General features: G+C 48.4%; 1 protein-coding gene across 1 annotated transcript in view; it reads left to right on the top strand.

Annotated features, from left to right (window-relative positions):
• The window catches only part of Myo5b (myosin VB), a 313,010-nt gene that overhangs the window by 188,027 nt on the left and 97,777 nt on the right, over positions 1-27,206 (top strand). The window contains exons 8-12 of the mRNA XM_052155754.1: positions 2,971-3,078; positions 6,538-6,647; positions 11,706-11,971; positions 22,946-23,027; positions 23,508-23,648. Coding sequence (XP_052011714.1) covers positions 2,971-3,078; positions 6,538-6,647; positions 11,706-11,971; positions 22,946-23,027; positions 23,508-23,648 — 707 coding nt within the window. The remainder of the gene's footprint in view (positions 1-2,970; positions 3,079-6,537; positions 6,648-11,705; positions 11,972-22,945; positions 23,028-23,507; positions 23,649-27,206) is intronic.

Here is a 27,206-nt window from a genome sequence, read left to right as displayed (position 1 = left end):
CGGTGCTCTTAACCACTAAGCCATCTCTCCGGCCCCAGTGATTCAGTTTTATAAGAGTCACTGTGGCCTTGCACAAGTCAGAGTACAGCCTCCCCAGGTAAGGTCAAGCTCTGACACATTGACCTTGGTGTCTGATGCTGCAATCCTAGAACAATGGCCTCTCTGTGATCTGTTGACTGCTGGGGCTGGTGTCTGTCTGGTGAGCCAGTTAATAGGCATTGCGGTGTATACTTCTACTTGGAAATTCTTAGAGGAAGGGGGCAAGGAGGAAAGAGGGAATGATGGCTTCGTGATGACAGAAGGTGTTGTGGGTAGGAAGGAGAGACTGGCCTCATGGACCTGACTGGAGGAGAAGAGCTGCAGCCAGCCAGGCAGACAGGGGACAACTAACTGAGGCTGCTTGCCTGTCTCTTACTAACAGGATCTGCCGTGTGATAACTAGTGACTGGGCGAGCAGACCCAGAGGGGAAAGAGATGACCTTGTTGATGGCGGTCAGGTGCTTTGGCAGGTGGCATCTGCAGTGAGGAGCTTCAGCCTAAGAGTTTGGAAATGCGGAGCAGGAAAGGTGGGGTGTTCTGTCAGACTCAGAACAGCAGGCAGTAGGGCCCTAGCTGTTGGCGGTGAAGGATCTTTTGAAGATGCTACAAATGCCTTCCCTCCGACTGGCAGCCAGATGTCTTCCTTTAGTCTCCAGTGACTCTGTTACCTTGTCTGACATTCAGTAATGAGGTTTTAAAAAAAAAACTAAGACATGGGATACTAAAGATCAATCATGCCTTCCATGGGATGTTCAATAGTGGGCTCCCCAGCCTGGACCTCCATGGCAAGGCTGTGCAGCCCCCCTAGCATCTGGAGTCCTCAGTTTACAGGCTGAAGAATGGGAGCACATGTTGTCTTAGGGAGCACTGAGAAAGGCCATGGCGAGCTGTTTCGAAGGGCAGTATGAGAGGAGGCGTTGCTTTAGTAACCTTTGGGATCTGTTGCTCAGCACGCACAGCTCATGGAGTAATTAGCTATGCAGGTGCTAAATATGTTTTGAGCATAAGTCATAAGTTTCACCTCTGTTGAACCTCTGAATGGGTAAATTCCTTTCTCTTCCAGTTCAAGAATCTTGGCTCCCATTCATCTAAGAGTTCTAAGTTAATCCTCCAGGAAACCTCTGTTAGCACACGGTGGATGGTCTATGCATTCCCCTCTATTCCTGTTCAAGTGTTGGTCTAGCCTAATGTAGTTGTGTTGTCAACGTGAACTTCATTGCTGACCTCTGATACTTTCCAGCTGGGCCTGGCTGTGTTTAGATCAGACCCACAGAAATTTCCAGAATTGCTGGCCGAATTCACCGTGGCCTGGAATATTGATGTTACACCGGAGCAACAGGATGTAGGTAGAGAGAAGAAAGGTGCATAGGGGCTGTTGACGACATGACCAAGGGAAGGGCCTGAGGTGAGGCTGTGTGGTGACTGGTGTGTGTACAACACAAAGAAAAGGAACACACCATAGATCTTGAAGAGTGAACGTGGTCACGTCACAGAAGGCTTAGGACACAAACCCCTGCCTTGAGGGCCGTGAGACAGCTGAAGGGCTTCGTGCAGCAGAGGGATGCGGCTGCATTTACCAGCATTGCAGGCTGGGTTTGGGAGAATGTAAGCCAAAATGCAGACGGGTTTAGAATCTTCAGCAACATTCCCCTAGGACACACTTGCTGAAGGTCAGACCCCCAGCAATGACAGTCAGCAGGGAGAAAGGAAATGGACCACAGATGTTCTTGGGAGATAAGTCAAAGGGCGTGATGTTGAAAGGCTTGGAGTTGCTATGGAGAATGGTTACCTGATATGCATTCAATCTGCGTGTCCAGGTCTCAGGAAAATAATTCAGTGGGAAGTTTCAGGGAAAGAGAAGCAGTGCATGTTCCGCCTTGGCATCCGGTCGCAACCAAGCTCCACACACTGAAAGCATGCAGTGCCACTAGCTGGCTGTCCTCACATTTTCTATGTTCCAAAGATATTTTTACTACATTGTGTATGTGTGTGGACGTGTGGCCATGAATGCCAGTGTCCACAGAGGCCAGAGGCGTCTGGTTCTCACAAGTTGGAGTTTCAGGAGGTTTTGAGTCTCCTAGCATAGACAGATACTTAGTATCAAACTTGTATCCCCTGCAAGAGCAGCGCGTGCTCTTAACTGCTAAGCTGTCCCTTCAGGACCCTCACCTCCACCAGTGCAGTTCATTACAGTCAGTCATGGACTGTGCTGGCTAGATATTTTTGCCCTCTGCTAAGCTTTTCTCTCTCTCTCTCTCTCTCTCTCTCTCTCTCTCTCTCTCTCTCTCTCTCTCTCTCTCTCTCTCTCTCTGTCACTTGTGAAATACTGTGCTGACTCTCCCTTCTCACTAGCTGTCAAGGCTGTCAGAGGAACGGCTGAGGGAGAGGGAGCCCCAGAGGTGAGAGAACAGAAGGATATCAGCCCTTCCTGTCCTTACATCCCTCCTTTGTGTGAGGACTTTGTAAAACAGACAAAACAAAGTCACTGACACCCTCCACTGCCCCTCATTAATCAAATGTGGCAGCTAGATGGGATCACCTAAGACTGTGAGATTCTAGGATGTGACTCTAGCTATACATTTTCATTGTTATGCCCTTTGAAAACTCAAATCTAAATCAAACAATGGTGGCTGGACCTCCTGGCACCCGGTTGGTTAGCCTACCACTGCGCTCTCCACACCTGCTCACCATGACAGTCTTACATGGTCACACCTTGAGTATATAATACAAGGATTTTTTTTTTATTCAGTTTTCTCTCCCATTTCCCATTGTGGACAAAGAGTATTCTGAAGGATTATACATCAGACCAACAATAGAATTTGGTGTGAGCTAGCATGAGCTAAGGGAGACCTGCTTCTAGGTGGGGATCTGTGGGTGATGGGGAGTGCAGCTCTCTCTAATGCCTCGTGCCTTTCTTCTTGCCCCCCACAGCGTGTGCAGAGGACTTTTTCTATACAGCCCATGGAGGAAACACAAGCATCGAGGGTGTGGATGATGCAGAGGACTTTGAGAAGACTAGACAAGCCCTCACACTCCTGGGTAAGGAACTTCTGAGTGACAGTAGCCTGGCCAGGGGTCCCATGGGCAGGGGCAGGGGAGAGCGAGGCAAGGTCTTACTGGTCCTCTGAGCCTTAATGAATGTCTCCTTACTCCCTCATCTCTCTTAATGCACAGGTCTAAAGTTCCTAATTTGGAACTTTCTTAAAAATAAACTTTAAAGCCAGGTACTGCCAAGTTTTCCATGACTTGCTTACCTGTTGAAACACATGGCGAAAAGTCAAGTGAAGCCACATCTTTGTGTGCTGTGGTCTGAGTTCAGAGGCAGTGTGTACCCCCATGAAGACCACCCCCCCTCACTGAGCCAGACCGCCTCTGCACTAGCCACAGGATCTGAGCTGAGGCAGACCCTAGGGTCTAGAGCCCTGCTGCCCATGCAACACTGGCCCATGCAGCGCTCGCCACGGTTGTTGCTACCCTCCAAGCCGGGAGTTCTCTGTGACCTTCAGTAGCAGAGAGGCTCGGTGGAGCTGGGGAGAATTGTCTCTATCCCCAGCCTGCTTTGGGGGAAAGCACCCCCAGGTTCATGAGATGAAAGGTAAATCTTTCTTGACTGGGAAGAGAAAACAGTCAACCTGAGGCCTGTAGCCAGGGAAGGGGAGGCGTAAGGCAGTCTGAAACTCAGAAAGTGACTGAGATGGCCCCTATATCTTTCCCACCCCCTCTGGGACAGAGACGAAGCAGCTGGCTTCTCTGTCAGGTCGCTCAGAACAGCGTCTGTTCAGTTCTGTGGTAAAAGCCAAGTTCTGTCCAAATTAAATATGAGCAAGCTAGACACACCTCATCTCTAGGGGGAGGAGATCCAGGGCTTGTGTGCTGTGGCCACTTCCCTGCGTAGCTGAGGCACAAGTAGAATTCCTCCTCTGCACCTGTTAATTCTCAAGAGCAAGAAACACTCCGGTTATCCCAGCATGAAGCCAGCACCATGATAACCAGAGCAGCAGTGAGTGATTAGCTGTGGAGAAGGCTGAAGTGGACTGAGGTCAGAGGTCACGGAGGCAAAGGAAGTACTGCTATGGCTAGCACAAGAGGCCACACATCGCAGGGGCCAATGGGTAGAGGAACCAGAGTTGTGGGTCAGCCTCAGACCTGTGTGTGTGTGTGTGTGTGTGTGTGTGTGTGTGGTAGGGGGAGTGTGTTTATGACTAAGGACCAGTACCCTGTGCTTGCCCTGAGTGTGGTGGGCCCGTAGGCTTAATGCATGCTTAGCGTCGTCGGGCTCCCAGTGAGTGGTAATGCCTGGCAGGACCAGAACCAGGATGGAGACCACCTTTTTGCATCTCTGAGGGGACCTCTGTTCAGAACCCTGATGCCATCCCTGCCTGTTGGCATAGAGCAGTTCACCGAGGGAGGGGAGGACATAGAGAATATTTTGATGTCTGCATGTCTCGATTCCCCCAGCATCACACACCCTATTGCTCTCCACAGTCAGAGACTTGGGAGGGTTCCTGATGGTGAGCGTCTCTGCCCAGCCTGCCGACAGGAGATGCACGCACCGTGAGGCTGGTGCCCGTTCTGGGCAGCTGTGAGCAATGAGCAGGAACTGGTAGGAGGGGCAGATACCGCCCAGGTTCTGAGAGAAATTAGTTCTCAAAGTACATCATATTTATGAAACTCTTTTAGTAAGACTTCTTCACTACCCTTTAATAAATGTCCTCATTCTTAATTACCAAGGTTGTAAATACGTCATCTTAAAATACAAGATAGTAAGGAGTTTGTTTAGCCCTGTGAAGTATGCGGTTTCTGCTGTTTCTACACATCTCTGCTGCAGTACCCTGCCAGTAGCTTCAGATAATACAAGTGGGCGTGGCTATTATATGGGTTCATACAAACATCCTGTGCACTGTGGACGCGGGCTGTTGGCCCTTGTTTTATTCCTTATGTTTAATTGATGATTTAAAAAAATTAACTTCTCCATAATTTCTTAAATCACTACTGTATTTACATCATTCCTACTACTCCTGATCCCCAAGAGCCCATCCTGTGCCCCACAACACTCAAATTCATGGTGTCTTATTTAATTATTTTTGTTCTATGTGTGTGTATTCAGACCATCCAATGTTGCTTGTATGCACATAGTTGAGCCTGACCGCTGGGATTAGGTAAATCAGGGAGCTCCTCTCTGAAGAAACTGATCTCCCCTCCCTTAGCAACTATCGGATACCTGTAGCCAGTCATCTAAGCGCAGGACCTGGTGACATATCCTATCCTCTGTGGCATGCCAGCTCCTGTGGTCACTGTGCGGGTGTCCTTGAGGCTATCACATGGCTGAGGTTGACACTAGCTTCCCTGTCATGTCTGAGAGCAGACACCCTGCTTCTCTCACCGCTACAGTCTTTCCACTTTCCCTTCATGGTCTAGCCTTGGGTTCAGGACTCCGACTGTCATGTTCAGTCACTCATGGTCTATAGTTGCTTATCATGGGGCTCATTGGTTTCATTGGGTATCATTGGTTTCTGCTCCCCATAGTACGGCATGGCTTGTTCAGAGGGCCCATGGTGATAACACAGGGCTTACTGGATTCATGCTTGGAATCCGCTCTGGGGGTTCCCTGGGGTAACCTTTAATCCTAGGAAGCCCTGTCTTTGCCTCCCGTTTATGTGCAGGGGTGCTGGCTGCTGAATCTTGAGTGAAGGATAAGTAGATGTGGCAGAGGAGGAATTCGGGGACTACTGCCTTTTCTTCAATAGAAGGCAACTTTAACATCATCATGCTGTTCTGTCAGCTTTTCTAATAAGTTTGAGATCTTTTGAAATATAGGAAGCACCAATGCCTTCAAACTAAATCTAAATTTTAAGAGATACGCCTTGGGTAACTAATGCAGACAAATACCGAAGTTGACAATCAAGTGTGCGGCCATAGTGCTTCTAGGCTGTGTGTGTTTCCGTCAGTGTTGGGGCCTATGTAGAAGACGGCTACCCTCAGCTGGCACCAGCCATAAGCCAGCTGGCCCGCCAGTCCCTACAACAGTAATCCCATGGGTGTGGTGGCAGGTTCTCCTTTCTTTTTCCCTGTTGGCCCTGTGTTTGTGCCACAGATGTTTGCCGGATATTAGGTTTGGAAAAAAACAACTACAGATAAATGGCCATCCTTATTAAACTCATAAAAACATCCATAAAGTATCTGGTTGAAATGAAGTCCAAAATGAGTCAATCCTGCCGCCGCTGCTGCCCCTCCATGCCCTTAGAGAAGTTCAAATGACAATGTGCCCCATCTGGTGTGACCCAGACAATCAGCGAGGAAATTTCCAGGAGCCCCTTTGACGCTGAGATGCTACTTTGAGTGGTAATGGCTTGGCCTGGCTGGTTTTAGGAATCATTAACCCTAACCCAGGAAGGAAAATCAAACAATTTTTAAAATCCTTGAAAAAGGTAAAAAGTCCTCTCTATCATAGCACAGATGTTGAGTGTCAATTCAGGCTTGTTTTTATTCTCCCTTCAGGAGTGCGGGAGAACCACCAAATAAGCATCTTTAAGATAATTGCTTCTATCTTGCACCTTGGAAGTGTGGAGATTCAGGCCGAGCGGGACGGGGATTCCTGCAGCATCCCAGTAAGTGGTACCAGAGATAAAATGTGCAGTCAACTCGGATCTTCCAGCCCGATACCATGGGCATTCGCCTCTGTGCTTAGAGGGCACCTCTGGGTTATTTATTTCAAGCAGTAATGACTTCTGTTTTCTCGCTGATAATTTTTTTTTTTTTTTAAGAACCAATTCATTTCAAATCGGCTGCCTTCAAGTTTCCATCACTGGGGCAAGGGATTTAGTGGCCAGTCGATAAATTTGTCTGATGGGTTTATTTTCCAAGTACTCTGAGGTACATAGAATTCTACGACACCTCATCAATCTATTGAGTACCACACACGTGGGCTCCAGGCTGAAGTGTGTGCAGCAAGCAAACAGAGGGCTAGGCACCACAGCTGGTGACTGCTTCTAAAGGGCTTGTGTTCTAACCGGGCAGCCAGGATGGGGCGGGCGGCGCCGACTGACCTTTTCCCATAGAAGGCAGAATATTAAGTGAGGCCCCTCAGTCAAGGTTCTACCAGCTCTGACAGTTCCTTAAAGGCTCAGAAAGGTCCTTTCCCCTGAGCCTAGTGTCGCAGTTGACGTGTGGTGGACAGGAGGTGGCTGTGTGGAATGGAGGATGCTGGAGGGAACTCGTGTTTAGGATAGACAGCAGTTTCTATCTATCTGTGTCCTCTCTGAACCTCAATGCCCTTGGCCAGGGCTGAAACTCCACTCTGGCCTGAAATAAGTAAATCCACCATGGTTTCACTTCTCTGCCTATCTGTGACTAGCCTCGAAGGAAGCGCTAAGCATGAGTCCACAGATCTCACTAGAGAATTCAGAAGTGGGCGTGCCCATTCCAGCCACAAGCTGTAGCCCTTGCCCTGCCCACTTAATGCCATTGCTAGGGCAAAAGCTAGCAGAAGTTCAAAGCACCCCTACCTTTACGGAGGGAAAGACTGGAACTCTTTAGGCTCAGCAGAGCTCCTCCCCAACCTGTCCCCCAGCCCCACATGAGAGCCTTGAGGTTCCCACCTGTACCTCTGAGAAAGGTTCAGATGCGCTGAGTATCCCAGAGCAACCTCTGACACCTGGCGTCCTCAAGGTGCCGTGTACTGTAGGGTGAGCAGAAGCTACAGGTGGAGCAGAAATGGCAGTCACGATGCTTCGATGGCAAGTGGGGAATTCCAAGGACGAGCAGCGAATACAAGCCCTCGCTGACCCTAGGAGAGGGTGTCTGAGGCTGGCGAAGAGTTGGCCTTTCGCCACAGGGAAAGACGTGTTTATGCCTCCCTTGTGCACCCCACCCCTCCTAGCAAATGCCTTGTGTATCTTTAGAGAAGCTGTGATCTGCAAGGGACAGGGAAGATAGGGAGGACACGTATTGGCTTAGGCTGGGGACATGCAGGAGAGGTGACCTATAGATTTTTAATCTCTAGCCCGTGCCACCCCTCCTCTCGCCAGGGGTCTCAGGGTCACACTCTCAGTCATGGGGCTTTTATTGGGTTGGTTTTGGTGTGTGCATAGTTAGAGATCACACTAAGCCTCGGCACACTAAGCCTCTTTGCCACGGATTCTTACAGCACTCTAAGCCGCCCTTGTTCCCAAGTCTTAGCACAATGATTTTTGCATTCCTTGTGAGATTATTCATCTTCTCTCCCTCTCTCCCCTCCCTCCCTCCCTCCCTCTCTCTTTCTCTCCCTCTCCCTCTCTCTATCTCTCTCTTTCCCTCTTCCCTTACTCCCTCCTTTTCTCCCTCCCTCTCTCCACCTTCCTCCTCCTCTACCCTCTTCTTCTAAACTGAGAGGGCAGTAAGTCTGTGTTCTTAGTCACGCTTGCAGTGTGCAGAGGCCAGCAGGCACTCTAGAATGGATATCTGGGTGATTCATTGGGGCTGTCTAGGCTTCGATGGTAGTAAACATGGGAGCCAGTGTGGATGAGATGGAGCCCATCGGGTACCAGTGAGGAAGCAAGCTCTCGGCGCTATGCTGGAGGACCATGGCCAGCCACATTTTTAGGAAATCCAGCCTTGGGCTTGTAGGTATAGTATCACTGATAGTCCTTCACTCCTGGGCATTCAGATGAGGAGCAGGGGTCAGGGGGAGTCATTGTCACCAGTGCCTGTTCCCACCACCACCACTAAACTGTAGGGCCACATGTGTTCTGCTTGAAATACTGTGGTACTATGTAACTGTGAGGTCTGCACAAAGATGGGGCATACAGGTGAGAGCTGAGATGACCTGAGATGAGTTAAAGGGTTAGCGTGGGATGAAGGTCTAGGCTGTGGAAGAGATGACAGCATCAGGGTTGCCAGGGTTCAAATCCTGACCCTGTCATTCCTCGGGGATGTAACTTTAGAGATGGTCCCTCACCTCCATACATCCATTTCCTCCTCTATATACTGTGAGTGGAGGCAGAAAGGGACCCTGCATGAAGGCCTTCACTTGGAGCTGACGATAAGTTCTAAACCAGTACTATTCTGGTTGTTGGGACCATTTCTCTTCCTATACAGAGCAACACCTAATAAAACCCAAGTAAACCTAAATAAATCCCAGAGAGAGGAACCTCTTTCTTGAAGCGCAGGATGACTAATGTTCCTGTCAGGACAGACACAGGCTGGTTCTATTCCCATACCACTCCCTCTCACATACTCAACTGAAATTTTTTACCAAAAGACCTGGGAGACACACACACACACACACACACACACACACACACACACACCTGCCAGTGACCCAGTGGCCCTGAACATGGTGCTCAGCCCAAGTGTGAAGTCTGCTGCTGAGAACCCCTTTCGGGCGGATCCTCGGTATGCTCCTCAGGTCATAGGCCAGTCTGCTGTCTACTGACAAGCCGTGTGCCTTCTGCTCTGGGGTTGTTACTTTTAATTAAGGCATGGGAATGTATTCCATGATTGCCAGGGTTACCTCAGAGATGAAACACTGTCCAATTAGTTGGACACCAGAGGCCATTTTTCCCCCTTGAATTTGGCAATGCAGGCCCATAAAACTAAGCTGCTGTCTATAATGCTGACTGTTTTAATGGATTTATCATCATCTAATTATGCTTTAATGTAATTGCATGACGTTCAATCAGTTTCTGTTAGTACCTTTAATCAACAGTCAGAAGAAGTCCCACTGTGGTGTCTAGAAACCCGTTCCCTGGTGGCTATTAAAGAGTTAGCTCCCTTCCTGTGGTACTGTCTCTGCCACACTCTAGCAAGAGAGAGAGGAGGGGGGAGGAGCAGGAAGGGAAGAGGGGGAAAGGTGGGGGGGAAGAGGCATGTGAGAGCAGGCCTGTGTTGTTTGCTGCAAGCAAACTACTCAAATGTCAGGGGATCCATCTGTAGTGTGTGCCTGACAATTAAGAAATCCCTAAAAATAGGTCAGATGAACAAATTGGACACTCGCCACCTATGAACTTGTTGCCCGCCAAGCAGGCTCCAAATTCCACCCTGAATGACAACATCAGGTTGGAGCAGGCACGGGTAGGGTGTCTGCAGATGGAACCTGTGGCCGGAAGTAGCCATGACACCGTATCTGCTCAGTGAGTGGGAAGGATGGAGCTCTACTTACCAAGGCCAACCTACTCAAGCAGCCTGCTGGGGGGGGGGGGTGGCTCTGGGAACTTTCCACAGACCCGCTTTCCTCATCTGAGCAACGCAGGACAGACCAGAACGGCTGACAGCTGCCAAGCAGGAGCCTGACCCCAGAGAAGAGGGTTGTTGGTCCAGATGAGTCTGGGAATGTTCTTTAACCCTCCTTTCTTTCGGTGTTCATGAGCTCAGCTGTGTTGAACCTGCTTTAACACGGGTTAACACTCTCTCCAGGCTGTATCCTAGCCATGTTTGGGGAGCACACTGTTCTCGGGAGTTGGAGGAGGGGCATTCTTTTCTAACATCCTGTTTTATATATCTTTGCTTTGGCTAGATGGCTACATATTGAGAGGGGCAAATGGCCTGTGGCTATGATGTGAAGGGGAAGTTATGACATTGCCTATGTTAATTTTTTATTAAGTAAGCCCTCATTTCAATGCCACAGGCGGCCTCATCAGAAACTGAGACCCATAAGCAATCTAGAGCCATTAGGAAATCATGTTCTGAATCTAACAGATTCTCTTGTAGCCTCAGAGTTAATAAGCTGGCTTAGCCACTTTGCCAAGTACAAGATGAGGGTGTGAATCACCACAGGGATGAGAAGTTTTCTGTGGGGTTTCTTGAATGTGCAGCAGGGATTTTCCAAGAGACTTAGATAGTTTAATGAAGTAGAGGTATATCCCTGTGGGGGCTTTTGGTTTTCTAGTGGTATGACTGGTAAGCAGGAGTCAGGACCCACAGGATGCCTCTGTGGTAGCTGGAAAGCCAGCCAGCAGGTAAGTAGATTGTGGAGCCTGTTTGCATGTTATCATTGCTGAGAGACGCTGTCTACTAGGTTAGGGCTTGTTTCTTACCAGCACATCTGAACACACCCACTGAAGTCACATACAGTTTAGAGAACTAGAGTGTAAAACACCAGGATGCTTCCCATGTCCCGCCTACCTATAAGACAGTCACCAATCCGGTCCTGGTTACAGAAGGGGGGCTAAAGCCTGGGGCCAGGAGGTGGCTGAGTGCCAGACAGACCTAGAGCTTTTATGTGAAGGGCTTTGAATGGGAGGCTGAGAGCAGTTTGCTGAGTTCCCTGAGTGGTTGGTGCCTGTGCCCTCTGCAGATGCCCACTGTGTGCCTATCTTGCACCTGATACTTTCTGGTTCCTGACTCTGACTTCTGCATTCCTAAGCTGTCAGTTCACAGGCTGTTCCCTTCCCCCATACTGTCTCCTCCTACAAGTTACCTGGCAGGTCAGGAAGGGCATGAGCACTGTGCACAGTGGTTTACCTTGTTAAGCCTTCATAATGTGGGTCATGTGGTCGTTGGCAGGTGTGAGGGTACCTCACATTTAAGCAGTACCACTCAGGCTCTACACTGACCTCATATGGGATATGGAGGTAAACTGGTAGGGTGGAGATGGGGTTCCACAGGGGTACTTGGCCTCTTGTGGGCTGGAAAGTGTTCACAGGAGCCTATCTCCCATTCCCCTCCTGACCCTGTCTTCCTTTCCTCAGCCCCAGGACGAACACTTGAGCAACTTCTGCCGCCTGCTAGGAATAGAGCACAGCCAGATGGAGCACTGGCTGTGTCATCGAAAGCTGGTCACCGCCTCGGAGACCTACGTGAAGACCATGTCCCTGCAGCAAGTGGTCAATGCACGTGACGCGCTGGCCAAGCACATCTATGCCCAGCTGTTCTCCTGGATTGTGGAGCACATCAACAAGGCCCTGCAAACCTCCCTTAAGCAGCACTCCTTCATTGGGGTCCTGGATATCTACGGGTAGGCCTGCACCCCTAGCGTTCCCTCTACCTGACAGTCGCAAGTACGTTCCTGTTGGCATTCGGGATCCAGAGACAGACGCAATGGATTCCCAGTGGTTCCAGCCAGGAGAATTAATGAGGTGGAGGGGCATTTGGGGCTGTTGACTCCAAACCCCAAACCAGGCATGCCAAGGGTTCTACAGTACAAGGGACAGTTCCCAAGGGATGATGTGCCCTGTGAAAACACTGATATCCCTGTCCCAATCACAAACCCCTATAACATCATTTTTCTTAGGAGACAGTCTTACTATGTGGCCTAGACTAGCTTCAAACTTAAAATCCTCCAGCCTCAGCTTTCCAGTTATAGAGATTACAACTGTATACCACCAGGGTCAGATTAGGCATCTGTTTTTACTACTAGGAAGTAGACCCTGAGAAGAAAATGGGTTGTCCATCCTCATTCTGGAAGCCTCCATCACTTTTTGTATCTTCTAGGTACTTTTTCAATCAACCTCTTGATCTCATGGTCCTGGAGTGAGGTGATTACATTAATATCAGTTTTTCCCAGTTCTGCACAGACTAATGCCGTATGTTACCATTTGGGTGGGTTCTCTTCCTTTTGGAATCTAGAGGGAACTGATGGGCTTTTATTTATGACTGATCTCTTGAGGGTGAGGCCACATAACTTGGAGAGATGAACTCATGGCAAAACCGCAGGAGACTGGCTTTCGCTAGCCAGGCTGCCAGCGAGAGCTGAGTGACTGCAGGTCACAGCCGCTCTCTGGCTACTCCTATGGCTTCAAGGGAGGCTGTGAGCCAGCCTCGTAGACATTATTACCTCAGACCTGTCTGGGCTCATGTGAAGTTGTGTGGACCGGGCTCTGTATCCCTCTTGCTCTTCTCTTCTCTCTACTGTGGTATGCTAAGAATAGATTCCATGCTCTTAGAAGTACTGCTTGCCTTAAAATAGCAACCAAACTCCATAGATGGCAGCACTGCAAGAACAGGGCTCAGCTTGGTGGGCTGCAACTGCTGGGACCTCCTGAGGGTAACATAAAGGAGACTCCCCTTCAAAGCGGCCCCTTCCCATGCAGACAGGCTCTGTCACTTCCCTCTGCCGCCTTGGCTCTGCAGTGGCTCTCATGTTATATCTATTTCATGGGGCATAAGAAAGGAGCTAAAAGCCGGGCGGTGGTGGCGCATGCCTGTAATTCCAGTACTTGGGGGGCAGAGGCAGGCAGATTTCTGAGTTCGAGGCCAGCCTGGTCTACAGAGTGAGTTCCAGGACAGCCAGGGCTACACAGAGAAACCCTGTCTCGAAAAAAACCAAATCCAAAAAACCAAAAAAAAAAAAAAAAAAAAAAAAAAAAAGAAAAGAAAAGAAAAAAGAAAGAAAGAAAAGAAAAGAAGAAGAAAAGAAAAGAGCTAAAGACCTCAGGAGCACGCCAAAGAGATAAGTCTTGTACACAAAGTAAATAATACAAGAAGTCTTAGAAAGCGTGGAAGGGTCCATCCCTGGTTTAGATACTTGGTGATGCCTAAGATTAAAACCAGAGGTCATGCATGATTATGCAGCCAGGAAAAGTTTTCTGCTGAAGGGGATAAGAACTGGACAGAAGAGGCTAGAACATGGGAAGTAAGAAGGAGAGGCAGACATGCAGCCGTGGGGACAGGAGGACAATCGGGATAGGAGAAAAAAACCAAGGAACTGGAGAGATGCTTCAGTAGTGGAGAGCACGTGCTGCTGTGCAGAGCCCCTGGGCTCAGTCCCCAGAACCTGTGTGGTTGCTTACATACCCACGTGTCGTCGTTTACACACCAGTAACTCCAGCTTGACGGGGCCAGCGTCTTCCCTGGATCCAATACCACCTCCGACCTCCGTGGATATCAGCTATGCAGTCAGCCAAAATACTCATATATATAAACTTAAATAAATACAAAAAAAAATAGATGTGAATAGAAGCCATATGGTTGACGAAGAACAAGCAGCAGTGGGAGGTGCATCCTCTCGGGGCTGCTCAGGGCAGGCCTCTCTCGGGGTCAGCAGACACCTGCTCTGCTCGGTTTTGCTGCTGCATTGTGAGAACCCTGCATTCTTTAGAGAGCTTGCTGCTAGACTGTCAATAGCTAGTTCTGCCTTATACCCTTCCCCCCCACCACACACACACACACACACACACACACACACCGCACACCCTTGAGTGTTTTCATGTTTCAGGTGGACAGTGGCCGGCGTCACTCCCTGGGCTAGAGAAAATGAGTTGAGATAAGCATGTATTGCTGCTCTGTGCTTCTGGATTGCAAGGCACAGTGTCTACCTGCCCAGGCTCCGGATGCTGTGGGTTCCTTCAGATGATTGACTGTAACCTCCAACTATGAGCCCAAACCCCTTTCTTTCTATGTTGCTTTTATTGGAGTATTTTATTACAGTAACTTAAAAATGAATAAGATACGAAGGTTAAGAGAATAAGTTGTTATAACCTGGTGTCTCCAGGTCTTCCTTCCACATGTGGCCCTGAAACAGCCTTAAACCTCAGCATAAATTAGAACTGAGAAGAGTTCTGAACTATGAATGAGCTGCTTCATTTTTATCTGTAAATGTGAATATTTCACAGATCAGAGTCCCACCCTGAAATAAGCACTTACTTAGGACACAAGCAAGTACCCCGGGAGCCTGCACCCCGGGAGCCTGCACCCCAGGAGCCTGCACCTGCAGCCCATCTGGATTCCACATACACTGACTAGCAGGTAGCTCCCTAAAGTCCATGGCACCCTGCTACCCTCTGGCCCCTCTGCAGGCCTCTGGCACCCTGCTACCCTCTGGCCCCCTGCAGGCCTATGAACAGGCCTCGGGATAAGAACGGCTTCTCTTTCTTTAGCTCCCTTGTCTGCTCTCCAGAATAGTGCAAGATAGGCAGTACCCAGGGCAATTATGCCAAGCCAAGCTGTTCTAACTAAGGACCTGTGACAGTCCCTGAGGGATGCTCCTACCAGGCAGGGCTGGATAGTGATAGAAGACAGCCTGGCAGCTTTTGGCTGGAGTTTCCTCTCGTGTTGATTAGCCAGCATTTACCTCTATTGGCTTTGTTAGTTACAGAGCTAATCTTTTACTCCTCTTCCTTCCTTGAAGCATCAAGAAATAAATGGCTCAATTTGGAGAAATACCCATTATTGTTATTATTGTTGCTGCTGCTTTGTTGTTGTTTTTAATCTTTGACCTCAGCTTTCAGGATACCGGGATTTGACTCTAGCATTTATGCAGAGGACAGTGCAGGAGACAGCAGACAAGCCTGTCACTCTGAGAACACTGCAGCAGAGGCTGGGGCGAGAAACAGGCAGATTGAATCTGGGAGAAAGGGCATGGGATTTGCTATCTTGTGCTTTTTTTTTTTTTTTTTTTTTTTTGTTGTTGTTGTTGTTGTTGTTGTCGCTATGATAAGATACTCTGACAAAACCCACCAAGAGAGAAAGTGTTTATCCTAGCTCACAGTTCGGTGAAGCTGAATCTATCATGGTGGGAATCCAAGGCGAGGGAGCCAGGAACACCTGGTCACATGTACACCAGAACCAAGAGTTCAGTGTTCGTTGGGTTTCACCGAACAGTCCAGGATCTTTTAATGTCTGCTTTTGTTGTCGGGTTTCAGGAATTTCATGTATATCCTAAACATTAACCACTGAGTGGAGCTGAATATTCCATTTCTATTCTGTAGAATCTCTGTCCTGTAATGGAGAATCTATCGCCCTCATTTTTCTGATGAAAGAAAATCTTCTTTGTGTCCTTGGTTTGTTTTGCTTTGGTTCCACTCTCTGCTGCAGAGGATTGTACAGCCCTAGTACAGCCTCTCGGAGAACACTGCCCAGCCTACCCTGGCCTTTGTAAACAGGCGTTGCAGAGAATTAAGGGAAACAAACTGTGACTGATTTACCCTTTGACCTGTGGACAGAAACCCAGTTCCTGGTGGCCCAGAAGGTCACAGGACATTGTCAGCTTTAAAGCAAGCATATCTAGTTAGAGTTAGATCTCACAGGTCACACAGTTCCATCCCGTTGCTCTTACATTGCCCTAGCATCTGAAGAGCGCTTTACATCTTGGGGTACTCCAATGCTAAGTTCAGTCTTCTAGACTCACGCAGGAGTGTCCACCTTTTTGACATTTTAAAACAATGCTCTTATCTACAAAGTTCATGCCCAAGAACTGTGCAGTCAAGTTATCAAAGAAAATTATGGAAAGATGGCCCTGTTGGTAAAGTGCATGACATCCGTGCTTGAGAACCTAATTTGGGATTCTTGAATTCATGTTAATCTTTAAAAAACAGATGGGCATGCTGAGGAGACAGAGGTGTGAGGGCCCTGGGGCTCGTTGGCCATCAGACTAGCAGAATCATTGAGCTTCATGTTTAAAGAGATAGAGAGAAACTGTCTCTAAAATAAGGTAGAAAAGGGATTTAAGAAGACCACTGCACTGACCTCTGGCTCCACAAGCATGAACATGTGTTTATGTTCACTCCCATACACATGTTCCCAAACACTAGAACATATATACAAAAGGTCACAAAACACACAGTGTTTTGAGAAAGTTTACGATTTTGCATTAACGAGTGTATTCACACCTATCCTTGGCCACATGTGAGCCGTGGGTTGGGCCCACCTGGTAGTCCTTTGGAATACTCCCCCTCATAATTAAATGCCTAGATGAGGCCCCACTTTTTTCTTCTGTCTATTCCCAGCCCCCTTAACACTGTGGCATCACCTCTAAAAGCCAGAGCAGATGACGTTAACACTCCCTTGAGAGGGTCTCCTGTCCCACCATAGCCTTTGGACAGCTTTCCGTCAGTCTTTCGGTGCAGAGGGGTCATGGTTTGCTCTTCATTTGCAGTTGGTATAAGTCTGGCTGGTGGATTTGGAGAGGCATAGTTCTTGAGACTGGGCATTTTCTTGTTTGTTTGTTTGTTTGTTTTTTTCAAGACAGGATTTCTCTGTGTAGCCCCGGCTGTCCTGGAACTCACTCTGTAGACCAGGCTGGCCTTGAACTCAAAAATCCACCTACTTCCGCCTCCCAAGTGCTGGTATTAAAGGCGTGTGCCACCACTGCCCTGAGAGTGGGCATTTTCTTATCCCCATGGAAATAAGGCGCTAAAAGGACCTGGGAATCCAGGCACTGGCAGACTGCTGTCCTTCCAGCAGTGCCTTGAACTGGGTTCTCTCTAAAGGCAAGCTTGTGGACAGGAGCATTTGGAAGCCCTGCTGTTTGAAAGTCCAGCAAGCAGACTGGCAGTGATTGGTAGACAAATGAGTATGTCAGCATCTCTAGCAGACGCTGGGGTGCCCTTGAGAGTTCACAGCTTCGGAGGGGAGGGGACCTGGAAGAAGATACTGGTTTAGATCTCCACTCTGCTGGGTCTCCAGGCTGTGGGCAGGAAGTTCATGGAGGTAAATAATTAACTCAGAGCCAAGGCATGTCCCAGTCACCACTGTTTCATCTGCAGGGGCTTTTGCTGTCTTAGAGACACTTGTGGCTCTCCTTTCTCCCTGAAATTGGGTCCAATAAGGAAATTAAAGGAGACATACTCAAGTCAGATAGTAACAGGAAACAGTAGGTGGTCATTGCACAACCAGGGGGACAGATGCCTTGGTGTGTGTGCGTGCGTGCTTGTGTGTGTGTGTGTGTGTGTGTGTGTGTGTGTGTACTGTGTACACCTTCCTCCCTTCTCAGGACAGATCTGTTCTCTCTTGTATAGACTTGCATATATTTCCTTGCGGCAGCATTTTAATGCTACGGATTAAGAGTGTTTATTTTTAAGAGTCATTTCTGTTGATGGACGGAATTACTACAGATATAATTTGGTTGCAGAGGAGGCATTGTCCTCTCTCCTTGGCTGCGTGTTTCTGAGGTCAGGCGTCTCACTCATCTTCCCAGTCAGCCGAGCTGCTCATCCGGCATTACAGCAATTATGCTAGATGGACGAGGAATTGTTACCAGATAATATCTCAGAAACAGGGAAATTAGGAGCTAATTTCTGCCATCTGAAATTAATGAGAATGTTCTCTGTGGAGTGCTACCAATGTAAACCTTTAAAAAATGACAAGTGGGGGACATTTAAATCTTCAGTCTGTAGAGCTCAGCCAGCGCTGGCTCTGCCTGCACACCCCACCCCACCCCTCCCGTGCCCATTGTCTGGCAAATTGCTGGGCTGACTCTTTAATCTTCTGTGTAGGTTACATTAATTAAATTTCCTCTAGGCTTGGCCTGTCATCAGCTATCACTGTGACTGGAAGTGGGGGTGGATTGAGGTTCTAAGTAGTGTAACTGGGTCTACAGAAGCGCTATCTGGACTGGGAGGCTACTTTATGGGGTAATAGCTGTTGCCTGCTCTGTGTTCTACTGGGGCTGTGATTCATCTTAGCATTTGAATCTTTGATCTTGTTTTATGAACTCAGAGTCATTTTTTTCTCACGTGGGCATGGCCAAAGGCTGTACTTTAACATGGCTGTCTCCAAGCAATTGGTTCCTTTGATCTGAAGGTCATTTCCCACTTTTGTACATCTTGGGCCTTGGTGGGGGTTGTGGGGGAGACCCTGAGGCTTCCTGAGCACTGCTCTGGGCCTGTTAGGGGTCTGCTGGATCCGCTTTTGGTAATCCTCCACACAGAAAGCTATCTCGCCATCTCTGTGTCTCTATCCCTCACCAGGGACAGGACTGCCATCCCTTCCTGAAAGTAGTGTTTAGGGAAGGGCTTGCAATGACAGAAACTTCAGTTGTACATATTTAGAAGTGGGAGGGTGGGGGATGGGAGGGTGGGTCTGCTTGCAGTGATAGATAAGGTCAGATGAAGCTGGTACCTACCTCCAGCTTCTCCCTATTGGTAGCTCCACACTCCTCAGATACTCCTCCTTTCAAACACTCTCGCTTCACAGCCTTTCCAAGCAATCTCTTCCTTCTAAATCAAACTTTTGCCTCCCTCAGAATTAAGGTTTTGACTAGAAGATTCTCTGTATTCAAATACTCTGGTCTTTTGACTCTCTGGCTTTGGGTAGTTCATTTCCTGATATCTGAGCTTCCTCCACTGTAGAGTGAATTAATGAGAGACCCTCACTCCTGGTTGTTATAAGCATTAAGGAAAACCCACAGAGTCCTTGACCTCAGTCTTCAGTAGGTGCTTGCGCTTGATAGTTTTAGGTCAACCTGACATAAGCAAAAGTCACCTGACAGGAGAGAGCCTCACTTAAGAAAACCTCTCCATACGTTGGGATGTAGGCAAGCCTGGGGGGCTTTTTGTTAATGAGAGATTGACTTGGGAGAGCCCAACCCATTGTGGGCAGGGACACCACTGAGCTAGTGTCCTGGGTTCTGTAAGAAAGCAGGCTGAGTAAGCCAGTAAGCCGCACCCTCCACTGCCTCTGCATCAGCTCCTGCCCCCAGGTTCCTGCCATGTGTGAGTTCCTGTCCTGACCTCCTTTGGTGATGAACAGTGATGTGGAAGTGTAAGCTGAATAAACCCTGTCATCCCCAACTTGCTTCTTGGTCTTGGGGTTTCATCGCAGCCATAGAAACCCTAAAGAGGACGGTGCTGATAAGGAGGGCCACTGTAGTCTTTGAGCTGGATATGTGAAGTTTCCACCTCCCTTCTGACTCCACCTTAGCACCAGGCCCAGTGCCGCTCTGAGTACAAATGGGCCCCAGTCATCTGAGGCAAAGCTGCTAGAGCTTACAGTGCTACCTGCATGGTGATCGACTCTACTTCTATCCGGTTGTTTGAGTCTTGTTTTTCTAATTTTGTAAAATTGTCTCATTCATATATCTATACACACACACATATGTATATATACATATACACACATATGTATGTGTATATATACATATGTATGTATACATGTTTGTATATATACACATGTATGTATATACATATATGTATATACATATACATCCTAGGTATGTAGGTATGTATATATGCACATATGTATGTATATACACATATGTATACATATATGTATCATCATGCCCACCTCATATTCATGCTTTCCGTACCACCCCTGCAGTGTTCCCTTCAACTGTTCCCTGAGCATCATGTCATCCTTACAGTCCTCTCATCCCTGCCTTCCTTAGAGTTTGAGAATATTTCTGTAATGTGCTACCGACATACATCAGGCCCTAATGATGTCTTACCTGTTTTCCTCTGTTACTTGGCCTTGTTTTCCGTCTGTCTGGGGGTCACGTCTGAGTCATTTCTTCATTTGAGTCCTCCAGAATCCCCCACTGACCCTGGGAATATCCAAGCCTTAGATAGTAGAGTTCACGCGCCCTGTAGACAGGGCCTCTTCTTTCTTCTGCATCAATCCTCCTCTCCTCCCCTCCCTCTTTTCCTTCTTTTCCTCCCCTCCTCCCTCCCCCTCCTCCTCCCCTTCCCCTCCTCCATTCTCCCTCCTTTCTCTTCCCCTCCCTTCTCCCCTTCTCTCCTTCCCTTCTCTCTTCTCCCCTCCCTCCTCCCTTCTTCCCTCTCTCCTCCTCCTTTCTCCTCTCCTTCCTCCTTTCTCCTCCTCCCCTCCCTTCTCCCCCCCTACTTTTTCCTTCCCTCCCTTCTCCTCCCCTCCCCTCAGTAGCTTCCCTGCCCCTCCTCTGTGCTGCACCAAGCCCCTTTCCCTCCCCTCCTCTGCACTGCACCAAGCCCCTTTCCCTCCCCTCCTCTGCACTGCACCAAGCCCCCTTCCCTCCCCTCCTCTGTGCTGCACCAAGCCCCTTCCCTCCCCTCCTCTGCACTGCACCAAGCCCCTTCCCTCCCCTCCTCTGTGCTGCACCAAGCCCCTTCCCTCCCCTCCTCTGTGCTGCACCAAGCCCCTTCCCTCCCCTCCTCTGTGCTGCACCAAGATCCTTCCCTCCCCTCCTCTGCACTGCACCAAGCCCCTTCCCCACCCTCCTCCCCTTCCTGAGCATACCCTCCAGCCACATTGTGGACGCATGTGTTGAACAGTGAAGAACTGGCCTTCTGAAGAATGAACACGTCATATAAGTCCATTTGGAGGACTAAAACCTAACAAAGTTACAGAGCTTCCTAGACAGTTCACCAAGTATAAATGATTCAGAAGAGAAATGCTGAACTCTGTTGATTATCAAAGCAATTCAAAAACATTTTTACATCAAGTAACCAGAAATTTAAAAAAAAAGATTTGAGAATTTCATGCATGAACATAATGCATCTAGCTCATATCCATCTCAACCCCCTTTGTTTCCCTCCAGTTCCTCCAACTCCCCCACCTCTTTTCCTTCCCAACCTCACTGGCTCTGCCCATATATATACATGGGTCTAGGGTTTTACATTGGAGCATGGCAGCCTCTCAGGGCTCCATCCCTAAAGAAAGCTGGCCTTCTGTCTTCTAACAGCAACCAGTTGCCAACAACTTCTTGTCTAAGGGTGGGACTTTGTCTGCCCCTCCCCCTTGTGTTAGCTTGAACTTGTATGAGCCTGTACAGTGTGGTTCTCAACCCTTGGGCTTTCCCAACATGTTTTCTCCATGTTGGTCAGATGTAGGCCACTATTGTTGGAAAAAGAACCTTCTCTAGTGAGGCCTGAGAGACTTACTAACCCATGAAAGACAACACCTTGAGGAGACAATTTATTACTATGTCTGTTTAGCAGAGTCAGTAGTCTTGGGTTTTCTCCTGGGGCTTATGACCTAGACATCCACTAGTGTGCAACCCAGTTAATGGTACAAGGCACAAGTTCCATCTTGTGGAGTGGACTTTAAATCATACCAAACATTTTTTTAACCACAGACTATGGTAATATTCCTAGTGAGGTGTGGGGAAGTAGACTGACCGGAAGTCTTATGTATTTAAAAAAAAAAATCTCTTTCTGAAAAGTGTTGTTTATCTGAATCTTTGTGATACATTGTATATGACATTTATAAAAAACGCATCAAAATATTGAAGCATACAGGTATAGATGAGCTCAACCCAGTAGAAATTATATCATAAAATAACACTATTGACTGGTGTTTGAGTGATACATACTCCTTCGTGGCAGGACACTGGCAGAGAAATGGCAAACTACTTGTACCTTTCCGGTAGTGTGCCTGCTTCTGCCTTCCATCAAACAGTGCTCTGGACACTGGAGGGATGGTTCTGTGCATAAGAACCACTGTGCAAGCAGTTTACTGTGCAAGCAGCAGGACCTGAGTTCAAATCCCCAGCACTCCTAAAAAGCAGGGCATAGGTAAATGCCTCCTCTGGCCTCTTCCATAGATGCACAGATGCATGTTGGTAAACACTTGCACATACATGCACATCACATACATGCACATACAAGCACATCACATACAACACCCAAAAGAAGGGGCTTTTTCACATGGTAATTCTCCTAGGATAACATCCTCAGGAAAGAATGATGAAGTTAAAGAGGTATATAAAATTGTCACAATACTGATAGTAGCATACGATAAAGAACCAAATGTCCTTCACCGGGGATTAGTGAGTTGACACATCTATGTGTCAGCTCCTGAGTTTCTGAAAATTGGATAAATATGCCCTAGGATTGAAAAGCAGCAACAGACCTGTCTGTCCTCTGTCTGTCCCCAATCCAGGAACCCCTGCAATTCCCAGGTCTCAGCCCACAGACCCATAAAGACCTAAAACTGGTACCTCTGAAGAGAAGCATGGTGATGTCTTTAGATTGGAAAGCTAACCCATAAAAACCTGAGGCAAAATATAAATTTGATTTTCTTTAAAAATCACCAAGAAAAAAAAAAGCCTACCAATGTACACAGAATCATGCCTGACCACAAGTTGTCTGTCTTCCCTGTACCTTCCTATTCTTGGTTCTTTATCAGCTGAAAAGAAGGCACTTAATGCCTGTTTCTAATTTCCCCAGCACCGATATTTGCAACAGAAGTCAGTTCACAGGGCAGAACCTGGCAACTCAGTGCTTGCACAAGGAGGGACGCAGCCTTGTTCTATCCAGGGGGGTATCTTACCTGTGGCTTTACCTCTTTCCTTCTGCAGGTTTGAGACCTTCGAGGTGAATAGCTTCGAGCAGTTTTGTATCAACTATGCCAATGAGAAGCTCCAGCAACAGTTCAATTCGGTAGGCTCAATGTCTGACCTGGGTCGCTGGGGTCGGGGCCACACTGTGCCCCTGGAGCGGCGCCCAGGCCACTTCTCTTCTGGGATTGGTGTGATTCTTCTCCACCCTTCCCTTTCCTTTGCTTCTTGGTTATGCTCCCAAGGAGCAAATAAATGTCCCTTAAGTTTTGACCCACTTCTCTCTGAGCCTGAGCTTTCGGGGCATCTGGGGAACTGAAGGGCAGCTGTACAACTCCTTGAGTTGTCTAGAGTCCAGCAACCCATGTAGGATTCTACTATCCCAAGACAGGGATTGGACAGGAGTGGGAAATGACCTAGGTGAGCTTTGCTGTTTCCACTCATGACCATGAGCTAGTGTCCAGACCTTCTGTGGTACTTAGCTGCCATCCTCCAAGACTCCGAATTCAACAAGAGCTTAGGGAAAATAACTCTCCAGGCGTGTCCATAGCGCACTCACCGTGGCCTTGGCTTCTTGTCTTAGCATGTTTTCAAGCTGGAGCAAGAGGAATACATGAAGGAGCAGATCCCGTGGACCTTGATCGACTTTTATGATAACCAGCCGTGTATAGACCTCATAGAAGCCAAGCTGGGTATCCTGGACCTGTTGGATGAGGAGTGTAAGGTAATACTGTTCTGTAGTCACTGGGCAGCTCCAGTCTAAGTTGTGGGCAGAAGGATCCTGTGTGATGTGAGGAACCAGTGGAGTCTCATAGCTGGAACTAAATCTGGTTGTCTGGAAGAAGCATCGACTTCCACCATGCTAGCTAAAAGAGAACCTGTTGAGTGTAACGGGCAGATATTATAGCCCTAATTGAAGTAGGCCTCTCGGCAGAAGGCAGAGGCTATGTTGGTGGTACACATTTGGTCTCATAGGTCTTAGATGCCAAAGATGCAGCTGACATCTAGAGAGGTGTTCTACCAGAGAAGGAGGGCTTGGGAGCCTTGGGTGGTCTTTATGGTATCAGGTGGCTATGAGTGGTAGAAATCCATGGGATGGTGAAAGACCCTCCCCCTCTGAATTTTCTGGACTTTACTGGTATAAGAGAGAATTGTGCCAAGAGAAGGGGAGCACCTGGCAGGCAGGATGTGGGGGAGAGCTCCAACTTTAACCAGTTATCCAATGTCCTTGGTTTCCTGCACCATGAATTGCTGGAGACTGAATTTGATATTGACAGTCTCTCCCAGTTCTTTGGCTGATTAGTGAGGTGAGTGTGTACCAACCCCTCCCTCCAGTGATAGAAGCCTGCATCAGAAGGTATGGAATTCATATGGCTTGGTCCGGAAAGAGAAGAGCCAATTGCTTTGATTTTTGGTTTTCCCATAATTTTCTGGAAGAGCACTGAATGTGACTGGGTGTTTATGGAAGAAAAGGAGTTTCCTTTCCAGAAGGATTCTTAAAGCACGGCCTTGGTGCAAATGCATAGTCCTCAGCACACAGGATGCTAAAGTAAGAGATTACTCAAGTGTGAGACTAGTCAAGACTAAGAAGAGAGTTCAAAGTTAGCCTAGGCTAATTACTGAGAGCCTGTCACAACAAAAGAACCTCTACCGCCCCTGTACAAAAAGTAGAAAATAAGTCTGGCAGTGGTGGCGCACACCTTTGATCCCACTCCAGATGCAGAGGCATGCAGATCTCTGAGTTCGAGGCCAGCCTGGTTTACAAAGTGAGTTCCAGGACAGCCAGGGCTATACAGAGGGAAAACCCTATTTGGAAAAAAATGTAAAAATATACCAAATCCTGTAGCTGGCACATTCATAGTTCTTAATTTTTGGGGTGGCAGGGAGAAATTGGGAGGCAGATGTCTCTTCCTAACTGGCTGCTGGGTGTATAGCTGGCTTCCTGCACTGCTTGGAGATGGTGCGCTGTGGCCAAGGCTGTTCCCGATCCAGAGGCCTCCAGACTGGATCCTCCGCTCTGCAGGGCCACTCACCTGGGCAGGCTGCCTCTTCCTAGCTGGCTGCTGGGTGTATATCGGGAGGTAGATGTCTCACTCTGTGACCCAGAATGGCCTAGAACTCTCCTTGTAGCTCAGACTGGCCTCTAACTAACGATGATCCTCCTGCCTCATCCTCCTCAGTGCTGATACTACCAGCATACACCACCACACCAGGTTCTCTAAATGTTTTTAGCATCTGTAAGCAGACATGGGCTTTATCATCATCAAAGTCAGAGGCTGGGAGAGAGAATCTCAGGTGTTTGCGGCTTGTCTAGGCTAGCCCAAAATGAGAAGTTGTGGTCAAGGTGGGACAGCCGCCCCCGAAGTGAATGCCACTGGCCAAAGTCAAAGCCCAGGCCCTTGTGTTTGCTGCCTTCTGGTAGCTCCCTCCTAAATTTCCTGAGCCAAAACCCAACTGGGACCATGCCTCCCTCCCCCAGGCCCTTGACTCCTAGCAATAACTGCCTCTACCAGCTGCAAACACCTAAGCAAAAGGTAGCTCCAGGTTTGAGTCCAACTCAAGCCTCTGGAGAGCTGGGCCTGGGTAGCAGGTTCCAATCAGACTACAGACTTCACTCTGCTTCTGAGGAGGTGGGGATGAAGGCCACGCCCTCCTGAAGGACCATAGAGGATGATTCTTTCTGGCTCTCTGTGATGAGTTAATGCATCACAAGCCAGGAACTCTAGGGAAGGTAGCCTTCATTTCCCATCTACTCACATCCTGTCACAATGACACCTCAGTGCTTCAGGACAATCTGTTCCGAGACCTGAACAGCTGTGTGTGTGATGGTTTGCAATGCATTGCATGTCCCTTAGCCTGCAAAAATGGTGTCTCATGGGCTTCTCTGGCCATGTTGCCTGAAGCTAGTACAGAAACCATCACACACAGTAACCAGGATGTCCAACGGTGGTTCCCAAGAGTAGGACACAAGCCCCTGAGGGAACCCCAGAGCAGTGCTGAGTGGGGAACTGGCGGCTTCAGGGGCAGCATGCCAGCACACGGCAAATAACGGTTGTAAGAACACAGACAAGCAAACATGCTCAGCAGTTGACAGGATAACCCCCAGGGGTCCTGCCCTAATCCAGGAAGTGCTCCTAGGGCCCCCTGCTCTTTCTTCGTTTGGAAGTACACATTCCTGGGGTATTATACTTGGAATCTACCTAGGAGAAACTATATACAAATAAAACTGTTTCAGCCTCAGTTGCCACAATCTGTGAGACACAAAATGTGATCTGTGTATGCCTTACGCTCTGCTTTGAGAGCAAAGTCCTTCAGAACAGCAGGATAGTGTTTGCAGGGGTGCCAGGGGTACCAGGGGCGCCAGGGGCAGGGCCTGGGGAGATATGCAGGCATAGCCTTGCTTGGAGTCAACTCCCACAGCAGGCAGAGAGGCGCATAGCCTGGGGCGGTGGAGTGATGCCTGAGGTGCAGTAAGGGAAGAGCTGCTTCAGATACTGAGCTGGATGACTGCTGTATTCCCACACGGGGTCTCGCTGCTCCTCAGACAAGGTTTGCTTAAAGACCTAATGCTCACTTATCAAGCTTGTGGGGATGCGGACTTTCAAGACGCCAGGCGTTGCTGCCTGTAGCTTAGGTCACAGGTGTAGAGAAGGCCAGGTGGGCACTAAGTTAAGGAATAAGAGAAAAAGTCTGCAACGTGAACGGATTTTGTGTGGTGACATTGTTCTGGACATCAGGACTATGTGCATAATGTGGAGGAGAGTCTGGCAGCTGTGGGCTTTGGGACAACAGATGCTACTACATTTGTCAAACTCACCCAAATGAGCCCTTTAAAGGGACATATTTTTGCTGCTTGGAAAATGGTACATCAATATGTGAAACATAGGGATCCCTCTAGAGCACTGGTTCTCAACCTTCCTGATGCTGTGACCCGGTTGTCACTACTTCATGACTGTAATTTCACTTGTTATGAATCGTAATGTAAATATCTGATGTGACCTCCAAAGGGTTTGCAACTCGCGTGTGAGAAGAGTTGCTCTAGACTCTTCTAGGAGCCACCATACCATGGTTCTGAGAGAACTGAGGGATTTCTGTGCTGTTGATGACCACCTGGGCAGCCTGGCACCCCTGTGCTACCTGTGGATGCCACCTCAGACATGTCATTTACCTCCTTGTCTCCGATCCTCTGAGAAGGAATAGTGGAGTGGTACTGAGGAATTGAGTTCTGTGACCTCCGTGCAGAGCACACGAAGCCAAATGAGGACCAAGCTAATGGCGTGAA

This window comes from Apodemus sylvaticus, chromosome 13, assembly GCF_947179515.1.
Source record: "Apodemus sylvaticus chromosome 13, mApoSyl1.1, whole genome shotgun sequence".
Lineage (NCBI taxonomy): Eukaryota > Metazoa > Chordata > Mammalia > Rodentia > Muridae > Apodemus > Apodemus sylvaticus.
Note: the sequence above shows the minus strand (reverse complement) of the source record. Positions and strands in the feature narration are given on the sequence as shown.